Source organism: Molothrus aeneus, chromosome 1, assembly GCF_037042795.1.
Source record: "Molothrus aeneus isolate 106 chromosome 1, BPBGC_Maene_1.0, whole genome shotgun sequence".
Taxonomy (NCBI): Eukaryota; Metazoa; Chordata; class Aves; order Passeriformes; family Icteridae; genus Molothrus; species Molothrus aeneus.
Window position 1 is genome coordinate 34,322,578 of NC_089646.1, and position 13,130 is coordinate 34,335,707.

A 13,130-nucleotide genomic window follows, 5' to 3' on the forward strand; every position below is an offset into this window, starting at 1 on the left:
GCTAGTTTTGTGTCTAATTGCTGAATGAAGGCAATCCTGTAGAAACAATACTGTTAACAAAAGAGAGACAAGCCATTTTTAAAAGTACAATTTCTCTCAGTAGTTCTATACTCAAATATAACAATAATGAATCCCAAATCCCTGAATCACCTGGAATGTCAAACAATTTTCAAAGAAAGCTGAAAGGAGAAGAGATCAACTACTACTGTTTAATAGCTTTTGCATGATGTTACTAATTTGTTGAACAAGAGTGTCCAAGTTGTCTGATTATTGACAGAATTGAACTAATTCAAGCACACAATTTTGATAACCTAATGTGCATCTATAAAAGGATCCATCACACAACCAAAACGTGAACGTAGATGCAAAATTGACCATTAAGCATAGAGTTTGAATGTGAGTAGTTCTAGTACAATCAGCGTGAGTATTTATAAAGCCAAATATGTACCTGTACTTTGGCAAGACCAATAGGATATGAATGGTTAGGGTAATATGTATGCAAATATATTTGCATATATTATATATTTGTCTGCATTTCACAACAAGAGCTTTTGAAAGGCTTGGGTTTGCAAGATGATCTGATAATCTGTAGAAAACCCAGAAAATTAGAAAATAAGACCACTTAGTGTAAGTTTTGGTTAATACTGCGTGTACAAGACTCAAATTAAACAAAAAGCAAATAATTGTGCAGCAAGCATTTACCAGTATAGATTTTATTTCTTTTCAAAATAATGGGGTTTGTTAAGATTTAAAATACTTTAGTAATTACCTAAAACAAATGTACACTTCGTTAGAACTTCTGGTAAGTGCTGATCTTGAGTTCTGAAAATGTGTGACAGAATACAAGAAAATATAAAATTGGGTTAGCAAAATACAGTAACGGAGCTTTACAAGAGAGACACACATTCTATATTATTTGACCTAAGTCTATCAGGTAAACATGGTGTAACAGCTTTCCACTTAGAACACGTGCTATAAACTTAATCTGCAATCTAAATCCCAGGAAAAATTAACTTCTGATCAACTCAAGGCTACTAGGTCCAAAACAACAAAAAAAATCCATCTCAAGATGTGTTTCCTCATTGAACATAGATTCCCTTTTTCCATAAGGTATTAATTTTAAATTTTAATAGATCACTATATATGATAAAATTGCAATAAAACATTCTTTTATTTTTCATGATTCACCTAAATCTGTAGCCATAACGTAAGTTATTTTATATGTGAACAGTTAAGTGTTTCATAAAAAAAATATTTATTTATTGCATCTAGTGAAAAAAACTTTGATGGTTCTTTAAAAAAAAAAAAAAAGGACTTGCTCTTGGCTAATTGCCAAACAATCCCCCTTCCCTGCGGCTTGCCTTTTCAAGAATTATAAGGAACCTCTGGAGTTCATTGTGGTCTGGACAGCCAAAGATGATTAATCTGTATGGAAGCAGGATGCTTGATTAAATCCACAAACTTCCAAATGAGCTATAAGGATAAAAAAATGTGGTTTGTTATTGTGTCCATTTCCAAAGGACAGCTCACAAGCTTTCCTCCTCACGTAAAAACTGGAACACAGCTGAGAAGTCTTTCATGGCATAGCCTTTGGCACACATCATCCTGTAGATCTGATGTGCCTGGGAGCCCAAAGGAACTGGTGTCTTCGTGTTGGTGGCAGAAATCTGGGCCAAGCCAAGATCCTGTGGGGGGCAAGAAGAGGGAGGAAGAGGGCAGAGAGGAAGAATGGAGGGAAAGAAAAAGAGAAAAAGTCAGGGGAGAAACAACAAGGACATAAACAGCCATGTACATATTACAGGTTATTTGGCTTCCACTGTAACAAGAACTCTACTGCCAACAAGTACAATACTCCAGCCTTAAAATTTCAGACCTGGAAGAAGCAGGTATTTTGTAGTCTTTATTTTCTAAAACAGTAATTCAATGTTATTCAACATAAAACCCTCAAACTTTACCAGGCAGGCACCACCTTAAGAACAAGAAGAATTTTAAGATTCTAGATCACTATATAACCTGGTAGCAAAGCTCAGACTCTTTTTCCCCATTGAGTATGTCATCTCTAGTAAAAAAATCTCCCTGGCTATTCACTGAAGCATTTCACATAGATTCTAAGAGTATAATTTAGTTCATTTGACAAGAGGAATTTTTTAGTACTATAAACAGGTTAAGAATCAGGCAGAAGAAATTTCAAGAACAAGAAAATAGAAGCCACTTAGCAAATATACATTTACTATAATTTAAACAATTAATAGCAAAATAAGACTCATAGGTCACTTAGTGAATGTAACTGGTTTGCTGCCTAATTGGAAAGACGTATTAGAGAATTGCTAAGAGGGCAGTCCTGGGTCTGCTACAACTCAAAATTCTTCTTGAGTGATTTTTTCTTTAATGACTTTCTTAAATAGAGGCACATAGTTCCACTGTGTTTTTAAATACTGTATTTGGGTCAACAAAAGGGCAGGAAGGTTCAAAGAGGACAAATTTGAAATGTGTCCTCCTTGGTCAACTACAGTTATAATCTGAAATAAATAGGGCAGAACCCAAAGGTGAGTACCAGGTACTGTGACTAACCATAGTTAGCCAGAAATAGTCAGCTGCCAGCTAGGCTGTAGGATGTCTTGTACTCTAAATTGAATCAGACATGAAACAACCCAAAGACAGAAGCACTAACAAGGGCCTGGATATAAATATACAAAGATCCCTTGAGTAAGTGGGAAAGTAATGCCTGCACTGAAGGCTGCTTTAAGGTCTTGTTAATGAAATCAATGTTTGAGGTCTATATTTCAAGAAAGTTGCAAAAGAATCTCTCAAGTATTACTAGTGCCTAGATTTCCTATCCACTCAGAACTATGGTGGTTTATAGAATCTGCTCTGTGTGGTTGATTTTTTCCTGTTTTTCAGTGGTTTGGGTTGGATAGGACCTTAATGATCATCTAATTCCAAGCCCTCGACCTTGGGAAGGGACATCTTCCACCTGATCAGGCTGCTCCAAGCTCAATGGAACCTGGCCTTGAACACTTCCAGGAATGCGGCATCCACAGCTTCTCTGGGCAACCTGTGCCAGTGGCTCACCACCCTCACAGTATGGAATTTCTTCCTAACATCTAATCTAAATCCATCCTTTTTCAGTTTGAAGCTATTAGCCCCTATCATCTCACTACATTTCCAAAAGTCACAGTCCATATCTCTTGTAGGCTTCCTATAATTCTTGGAAGGTGCTATAACATCTTCCCAGAGCCTTCTCTTCTCCAGGATGAACAACCTCAACTTTTTTAGCCTTTCTTCATAGGAGAGATGACCCAGCCCTCTGACAGTCTTCACCACTCTCCTCTGCAGTCACTCCAGCAGGTCCATGGCCTTCTTATGTTGGGGGCCCCAGAGCAGGACACAGCACTCCACATGGGGTCTCACTATAGCAGAGCAGAGGAGGAGAATCGCCTCCTTAGACCTGATGGTCACGTTGTTTTTGATGCATCCCAGGATGTGACTGGATTTCTGGGCTACAAGCACACATTGCCAGGTCACACTTGGAGCTTCTGGTCCACCCATACTTCCCCAAGTCTTTCTCCCCAGGGCTGCTCTCAATCCATTCTTTGCCCAGCCTGTATTTGTGCTTGGGATTGCCCCAACCCAAGTGCAACACCTTGCACTTGGCCTTGTTGAAATTAATGGGATTTACAAGGGCCCACCTCTCACACTTTGCAAAGTCTTTGAGTATCTCAGCCTTCTCCAAATTCTGGACAACCAAGTCCTAACCCTATATAAGGTCCTGTATCTATAGAAGCTTTTCTTGCTGTTCTTGAAGTATCTGGTCAGGTTTAATTTTATCACGGCTTCAGCTTTCCTAATCTGATTCCTGGCTGCTTGGAAAATTTGTCTGTATTCTTCCCAGCCTACCCGTCCTTGTTTCCAACCTCTGTAGGCTCTCTTTTTGTGACTGAATTTGTCCAGTAACTCCTTGTTCATCAGCACAGGCCTCCTGATGGTTTTGCCTGACTTCCTCCTTGTTGGGATGCATTGTTCCTGAACCTGGAGGAGGTTATCCTTGAATACTAACCTGCTCTCTTGTGCCCCTCTTTCCTTGAGGGCCTTATCATGGTACTGTACTAAGCAGATTCCTGCAGAGGCTGAAGCTGGCTCTCCTGAAGTCCAGGGTAGTGAGCTAGTTTGTGTACCTTCCTTGCTGCCCTAAGGACCTCAAACTACACTGCTTCATGATCACTGCAGCCAAGGCTGCTCTTGAGATTCACATTTCCCACCAGCCCCTCCTTGCTGATGTGAACAAGGTCCAACATAACAACCTCTCCTTATTGGCTCCTCTGTCTTTGGAGGAGGTTCTTACCAACACATTCCAAGAACTTCCTGGATTGCTTATGCTTTGCTGTGCTGCCCCTCCAGCAGTGTGGTTGAAGTCCCCGCTGAGGACCAAGGCTTGTGGATGTGAGATAGATCCTATTTGTCTATATTTGTCTCATTTGCTCAGTCTTCAAATCTGATAGGCTGTAGAAGGTCCCCACTATAATGTCACCTGTCCCTACTCTCCTGTTAACCCTGACCCATAAACTCTCAGTCAACTCCTCCTCCATCCTCAGGCAAAGCTCCATGCACTCCCGCTGGTCACTGACATAGAGCCTGAATCCTTCCACTCCAACACCCCAGTCAGAGGAGTCATCCCTCCATGTCTCTGTGATGCCAGTAAGATCACAACAGCCCTGCAGGTATGCACACACAGCATTTGCATAGAGTCATTTAAACTGGCCCCTGATTAAGCCAATTTACTGGCTGGAATGGCTGTAATTCTTTTGTGCTGCTCTTCATGTGCTCTCCTGCTGGACCTGCAATTCAACTCCAGGCTCTGGACAGCTATTGCTGTCCTGGCATCAAAATGGTAGGAGTGGGATGAATGCCGGTTACCCCTCCCCAGATAACTTTAGCTTAAAACCTTCTTCACCACAGCTCTGCAAGCCTGTAAGGAAAGATGCTCTTCCTCTACTCTGACAGATCGTTCCTATCCTTGATACAGAAGAACTGAAAGACTGTAGTACTGCTGAGAGCACCTTTGACTTCTCAGGGATGACTTACAAGACAGGTCTTTACTTTCTGTGTGTCTGGATTTGAATTAGCACAAGGAAATTCAAGATCTTACTCTACTCTCTAAATGTCACTTCGATCTGTAAATCGGCTCTATAAAGGTCATTCTGATACAAATCAGAATTATAGTTACTTTTCCTATTACCCTCGAATGACTTCAAGCTCTAGGAAAATGGGAAAACATACATATCAGATGTCACAGAATCCAAAATAGTTTTCGTCTACATCAGGGCAAATCATTTCTTCTCTGTGGAAAGACTGATGAGCTGACAAACCCAGGAACACTTACTATAACCTGCATACAGTAAGATATTTCATGATATATATAAGCCCTCTTTGTGAAATCTGTACCCGTTTTATTCATTTTATTCAAGAAAGCTTAACTAATGTAATGGAATATTAGAATGGCAAAGTCATCTAATTCCAACCTAGTGAAACTACTTGATATTGATAGCGGTGACTGATCTATTTCTCTCTGAAGGGACATTCACAGAAACAATGCCTGAAAATTTTGAATGGACTGTTAGCACAAATACAATTTCATAGATGTCCTGGTTTTGGCAATGGACAAGGTTAATTTTTTGCAGTAGCTGTGAGGGGGTGGAGCCTTGCACCATGTGGGCATGGCCAAGACCTCAATGTTATTTGGTACCATCCTTTGTCATTGCTGGGGTGTGGAAAGGAACTTTCTCGGGCTTCACTGAAAAAAGGATGTTCCTTTCTGGTTGAAGAAAAGTGTGGTGGGTGGCTCTGTCCACCATTGCTTTTCATTGTCCTGGGCTTGGTGAGCATTTTGCATTTAAATAATCCTCTCTTTTGTTATTAGGATGCTGCTGCTACTGTTTGTGTTCTTATATCATGGCTGCTTCCCATAAATAGTTCTTATCTCAACCCATGATCTCCGCCTCTTGTGTCTCTGACTAGAGGGGGAGGGGAGCAGCTCACAGGGTTTTTTTGTGGGAGTACTAAATTGGGGGATAGCATTCCTAAACCAAGGCAATAAAGTAGCTCTGTTCACTTCAGCACAGAAAGTGTGATTCCAAGATGGTTGAAATATTCCATAACATTTCAATAATCAAATGGACAAGGACTCCTGACTGAAATGCAGGAAGGTTGTTTTGCTTTTCTAAAACTCCATTCTATGAATTAGAGCTTTGAAGGAAAAAAATACAAGAAAATGTAAGTAAAGCTTATCTTTAGCTTCAGATTGTGAAGTAATTTGCACATTTTCACTTGAGGCTGGAGATTCCTCAAGTGAAATAGTACAAAACAGCTCGGAAAGAAATTTCCCTTTGCTGACTTATTTGGAAAAGTAAAAATGAGAGCATACTTTATGGCTTCTCTTATACTCTTTGGAACTGACAACATCTTCCAGATGTCTCAGTGCACTGAACATTCTAACACTTTTCCTCAGCTTAGAATAGGGAAACAGATTCTCATTCACAATTTGCTTCCACTTTAGAATTACCTGGTTCCTTGCATTTATTTTGTAGTTGATGTAAATAAAACTGCCATTTGGAATAAAGCTCAAAGGCTGCCTTGACATGACTCAAGAGGAGTATGATATAAATCTAGCTCTTCTCAGGATCCAAAGTTGACATTTAATTAGCAACTGTGCTGTCAATGAAAGATGGAACTTCTGGCCTGCCAATGCTTTGGAAACAAACATGGCGTGGTAAACTAAACTAGATTTTTTTAAAAATGCAAAATCTTTAGAGCAGGTTTCACAGTAAGTTGACTTAATTGTATGTTTCAGTATCACATTTCAAGACCAAAGAGCTTCTCAGAAGTGTCTGACAAACTTTTCTGACCCAAACACTTAAAATAAAGATCCTCTGGCTCTGTTTGAGAGATTTTGATGACAAAATATTTTTAAGAAAGCCTTAAGCTTCTACCATCTCTGATATGTGAGCAGGAGCTTGAAGTTTAGTAACGGTGTTTACTGACTGTTACTGAGGCACTCCTAGATATTTTCACTGTGGAATATTTTCTCCTCAGCCTCAGGGTTTCACCTACCTCTTTCTCCTTTGAATACATTCTTTTTTATTTCTTAAGTGGCAAAATCGTGCTCTGCATTTCCCTTAAAAAAAGTCCCCACCTCAAACAATTCACAAACTTCATAGTATGTCACACATCAGGATGAAATGGATAGCAGCAAAAGTCTTTCCACAAACTAAAAGGCAGTGTCTTAGAAGAGGTCACCACTGCACCAAAGAATAGCCTGAACATGATCAGCTGTCTTGGCTACTTATTCAAGAAATCTTCCATCTGTATAGAAAAACAGAGCATAGTTCAAGAGGCATGAGAGGAATTTAATGCCTTTCCTTCTTACTGAGGATTCTAGCCTAAAGAAGGCTTCAGGACTGTCAGGAGAGGCAAGTCAGAAGAGGTGAACAGCAATTACAAATCTCTCTGAGGAGCTCTCTCTTGGTTATCATTGATGCTTTATAACCAAAAGCTGGCAGTTTCAACAGGCACAAACCAGGCTGCTATTCCGTCAATTAAAGAAAGATCTTTCAGGGCATTCTTCCAGGGGAGATGAAGACCAAAGGAAAAAAAACCAACCCTTTAGAAAGAAACTTAAAAGAGAGGGAAGAAAATGTGCGCCCCTATAGCATTTATACTATGGGGCTATTCTGGACAAGATTGAGATCTACCAATCATGAGAACAGAGACTGCAGCATGAAACATGGCACAACAGGCAGAACAGATTCTGAAAACAACACACAACATGGCAACAAGCTTTGAGGCAGGGCCAAGATCAGGTTGCTTATCTCTAATTGCCTGGCAAACTCCAAGCAATAACCTAATGCTTTTTATAAGTCTGTAATTTAAACAACACTTTATTGTCCCCAATGTTCAATGACATGCACACAATGTAAAAACTGCTACTTTTCAATATTTTAAGACATTCTTCAAAGAAATGAAAGTTCCTGGTCATTGGTCCATAAGCATAAAATGTAGCAGCCACTGAGGGGTTGTGAGCCATGCAGCATTAGCAAAGCTTTTTGGTGCTACCACATGCAAAACACTCTGGGCCCACTCTGAAGAGAGTGGATAACTTCTGAAGAGAAGTTCGATAACTTAACTGAGTGTGCAAATGCACCAATTGTCCTAAATCAACTGCAAAATGACATGAACAGTATCAATAAGAGCTCCAGCACTTTGGAGATTTGCATGGTAATATCTTGAGTTCACCAGCTTTGAGAATGCTGTTTTAGTTTTAACTGCTACATTTCCACTTACATGGAAGAGCTGAAAATGGACAGAATGCCTAACTGGTTGGGAGCACTCAATAAAGTGGTATGCATAAAACCTATCCTGTATGAACCCAAATGTCTCCCTCAGGACAGTATCTCCATGAAATGGATATTCAGTGCAGAATTATTTCATGCACTTAGATGAGACATCTCTTCCAGAGCTGATTTTATAATTTACCTTAGGTAATCATTGTGCTCAGTGAAGAAGTAGTTCAAGAGTCAGAGTTCTGTATCTCCTTCCTCTAACTGTGCGTCCTATCAGTGGGATGCAGAGCTCTGACCTCCTTACCTACTTTCTTTTGGCCTCTAAAAGCTTTGCTTTCCTGACCACAGAGTTACTCAGGACAGTGCTTTTCTTGGAAAAGCCAAGAGCATGGCAGTAAGTGCATTCTCCTGGGAGAAAACCTACCTAACAGTAGGTTTTCAACTTCCTACTGCTGAGAAGGACCTAAACACCAGATCTCCCACTTTGTGGACAAGCAATTTAGATTGCTATGTAATTACTCATGAGAAGCCCTTCTTCTGTCACCAGCTAAGACAATTCAGGAGAGCTCAACGAATGGTGCAGAAACCTGCAGGAGATCAGCAGGTGGTGGTGGTGTGGGTTGCTTTCTGCATTCCAGATGGCCTTAGGCAAAAGGACATGCACACAAGCAATTGGCTCTGCAAGGAAGGGCTTGCTAGAGATGCCCAGGAGCACAGTTAAAGGTATCTGGAAGAGAGTGGACCCAAAATCTGAGATGCTTATGCCACTATCAACACCTAATTAAGTCACTTGGATTTCCAGTGTTCTCTCTTGAATTCTCTCTTGAACTTAGGCTCCTAAATTCTAGAGCAGTCATGCAAGTGGCACCTAAATGGCTTGCTCACTATACTCACAGGTCCATTGGGACTCCTTTATTAAGGCAGAACTCAAAAAGATCATGCATATAATCTCACTGAGTGGCTCAGCTGTAATAGTGGCTAGAAAAAAGCTGGAGACTAAGGAAAAGCCCTGTAAAAAAACTCATTAATTCAGAGCTACAGGAAGAGCTCAATTCCCCTCTATTCATGCCTATATATTATCCTGTAATCACAAAGTTTCACTGAGAAGGCCATTTGCTGGAAGCCCAGAGAGAAACAATTGCACATACTTGACATGCAAGTGTTATGTACCTTAGCCATGAGTGTTGTTCCAAAGCCACCTTGATAATTGTTGGCTGAGGGTACTCCTTCCATCACTCCAGGAACAGGGTTGTATGTATCGCTTGACCAACAGCGACCTGAGCTCATATTTAGGATTTTGGCCAGCAGCTTTGGGTCAAGGCCTAATCTGTCAAAGGTCAAAGAAGAGAAGTGTTAATGTCAAAACGCACAAGACATGGGTGACTTGTTTTATATCTTAGGACCCTACTATCATTCCTCTCCCTTTATTATAAGTCATGAAAAATGACAGAGTATTGATATTGGGGGCAGGGATGCCATATCTTAAATTAAAGAGCATCAATCCGCCATTTAAGCAGTAGGTTTTCAAAGCTTTTTTCCTTTTGCACTAAGCAAATCCTCTTCACCTAGCAATTTTGAAAGTGCAAGCAAATTAAAGGTCCTTTGAGAACAATAGTTACCTTGTATTTCAATTACTGAAAGGCATTCTCTGTTCGGCTACCTACTTGGTCCCATACTTGTTCTTCATATAAAAATATTCTCTGAACAAAGCCAAAAATTCACAAGCAAGTGTGGCAACATGAAAATGGTTGTGCAATGCATTTACATGTGAACAATAGTGCACTTTTGAAGTAAACAAGATAACACAATTGATTCTGCTCCAATAATGTGAATAAAAATGCTGCACTTATCAGAAAAACTTTACCGTCATATACAGCTGTGCATTCTTGTCTTTGCTATTATTAAATCTTCATTATATGCTCCTGCTTATAAGGCAAGTCTGCATTTCACTGTGACATATGTTATCTATTTGCAAACATATATTATAGTTCTGGGTCAGCTGCTGATAAGGTTACTGATCCCGATAAAACAAAGCTTGTCCAAGTAGAAACGTCATTTGTTCTACCATGGAGATGATGGCATAAACTGCTGCTCAGTGCAGACCCTGAAAATTCTTCAATATTTTACAAAATTAACCCTCCTATGAATTCACGTTTATGCTGATAATAAGTTGCAAGTGTAATTTTACATCAATTGCATTAATACCAAGGACAAGCAGCAGCAGTTTATCTGGCACTGTACAAATGTTCAGCTACACATAGGACAAAAGAGAAAGCAAGGGAACTATCTCCAGTAACAATTCAGGATGAGAAAAGGACATTTTAAAAGGGATATATCACAACCTTCCACAAAGTTTATTTAAATAGATTTCAATGTTTTTTATGTTAGTTCTCACATCACAGACTTTTGCAGATCCCCATAGCCTAACAGTGCTTCCAGGCACGGAAGCACTCAAAGTTTTAATTTGTAGATGAGAAAAGCTCTTTACCAGTGGAACAGTTGCTAAAATGCATGTCTATCTATTCCAGTAGGCATTCTGGATTTGAAAAACTATGTTTAACATAGTTTTAACATAGCTAAAACTACGTTTAACCCTACAGCATGGCTCCTACTCCCATAGTGGCACTGTGTCCTGCAAGTCTGCCTTCCTAATGGTAAGCAAGATAATTTTCTGTATTTCAGACAGCTTTTTAGCAGTACTGCTGTGCACTTTTATTTATGATTTGCTGCAGCAGCCCCTGGAATTCAATGAAAACTCTCCACTGGCCTAAATGGGATCACGCTTTATGCTCTTCCCCATTTTTTTTCCAACCCCCTGATTCAACTGAATGCTTATAATGATAATTTATTTAAAAATACAAACTGTGTTTTCCAGCACCAATATGTTTTCACAGTATTTTATTGTGCATAGTGCATCAAAGTCCGCACCATAAAAGTCTTCATCAAGAGCCACTCCAAATAATGGCTTTAATTGTTTTAATAAAAAAAACCCACACTGGGAGCATTCAAAGCCTGAGCTTTCAAATACACAGAGGTTGCTTTTTTCCCCCTCAAACACATCTCTTGACTTGTCTGTTTCTTTATCATTGTTACATCCAGAGCAGTATTTTTACCAATGTAGTGCCTGCTTGTGCTATATCCAACTGCATGGAAAGGCCTGCAGTTACAGCTGTGAGTATACTGCAAGACAGAGAGCTTATTATTTCAAAACACATATAACCCTCCCAAAGAATGCTCTTTTTACAGTGTTCCAACTATCTCTCTGTGAAAGTATACTTTAAAAGATATGCATGTATTATACAGATATGTAAAATACTGTCTTGCACTAGATCTGACATATTTTTGCTCTGAGAAAAGAAAAAGGAAGATAGTGTCAGTTTGTATCCCTGCTTCTTCAAAATTCATAGCTCTTAAACACCATGCAGCTTCTCTTCAGGAGACCTGAACCTATTTTTTTTCCTCCTTTGCAGCAAGTGTATCATTAATAAGAGCAAGTTAGAAGTGCTTTGCATTTCATCTTTCTGAAGATTCATCCACTGGTGCATATATAACTGACAGTTAAAATTAGACATATATTAAAATCAGTTACTGAAGAAGTCCTCTGTCTTCCACTGTGCCCAAAGCTTGTAATGGTCTGAAACCAGCCAGAATATACAGTAATTGTCATTCAGCAAGAGTCTATCCTAGAAAGTCATGCTTCAGTGGAGAAGACTGAGTTTCCATTTGAAATCAACAAATTAATCCAAGACAGGTATCTGAAAGGGCAAGTTTAATAGGAAGCAGCTACTGGGCTCTCAACCATGATAAAATGTTATTGCTGTTTCCCTGTAAATTGGCTGGGAACATACGATACTCTGCATAAGAGCTCCATTGCTGTTCAGGAGATATACTGCTCAAGCTATCAAAATGATGACAGTCTGCCAGTCCCCATAACAACTTGCCATTGGACATGGCAAGAGCTTGTGCATGTGTGTGTGAATTTACAATTACCAAAATGTTCTTCTCCCTTATAAGCAGAAAAGAAGCTCATGTATTAACTGTACTTATAATAGAACAAAAACAATTTCTCCCTCAAATCAATGCTTCTTCAATAACATTCCTAATGAAGTGAACAGCATAAGCAATAGATGCACATATAAAAAAAAAAAAAATCAAAATAGTATCCCTTCATGCCACAGCTCAAAACTCAAGTTTTGCTGAGCTCTAATAAAGCTTCAGCCTGAATTTTTCATACACTCCTCCAAAAGCTCAATTTGAAGGGATACAGAAATTAAAATAGTGTCTCACAAGAAAGATCCATCCTGTCTCATTTTAAGGTATAACAACTAAAGTAGCTGAACTCTTGAGAGTTTCCCATCTCCAGGTGCCTTGGGTAAACACTGTATAAAGGTGCAAATATTCAAGCAGAACCTTACAACCCATCTACCACAGTTAAAAATTACTTTGCCATTGGTGTTTTAAACAAGGTAAGTGCTCTCCAATGCCATTACTAACCTTCATGAGACTTAGCTATAGTCCCATGCCAAAGACAGCAGAACCACACCTTGGAGTTCTTTTTCAAGGTACTCTTTCTAAATTTTGCAGTGGGGATGTGTCCAGGGCTAATCATTCCTCAGCCTGTTGGACATGCTCCTCTCTACTCTGTCAACTCTCATTTCTGCCCATGTCTTACATCCATAGCTCGGGGGTGCTCACAGAAACCAGATCTAGAGACTGAGACTACATTTAAACTTAGCATGAGAATAAAAATTCTTTTACTGTCTTTTCACTCTATTTATCTAAAAAAAACAGGTG

The 13,130-nt window shown here is 39.5% G+C and overlaps 1 protein-coding gene across 1 annotated transcript in view; it reads right to left on the reverse strand.

Annotated features, from left to right (window-relative positions):
• Nucleotides 1-697: 697 nt before the first annotated feature.
• The window catches only part of HIBADH (3-hydroxyisobutyrate dehydrogenase), an 85,997-nt gene continuing 73,564 nt past the window's right edge, over nt 698-13,130 (reverse strand). The window contains exons 7-8 of the mRNA XM_066569039.1: nt 9,507-9,663; nt 698-1,685 (exon numbers count right to left, since the gene is read on the reverse strand). Coding sequence (XP_066425136.1) covers nt 1,527-1,685; nt 9,507-9,663 — 316 coding nt within the window. The 3' untranslated portion in view covers nt 698-1,526. The remainder of the gene's footprint in view (nt 1,686-9,506; nt 9,664-13,130) is intronic.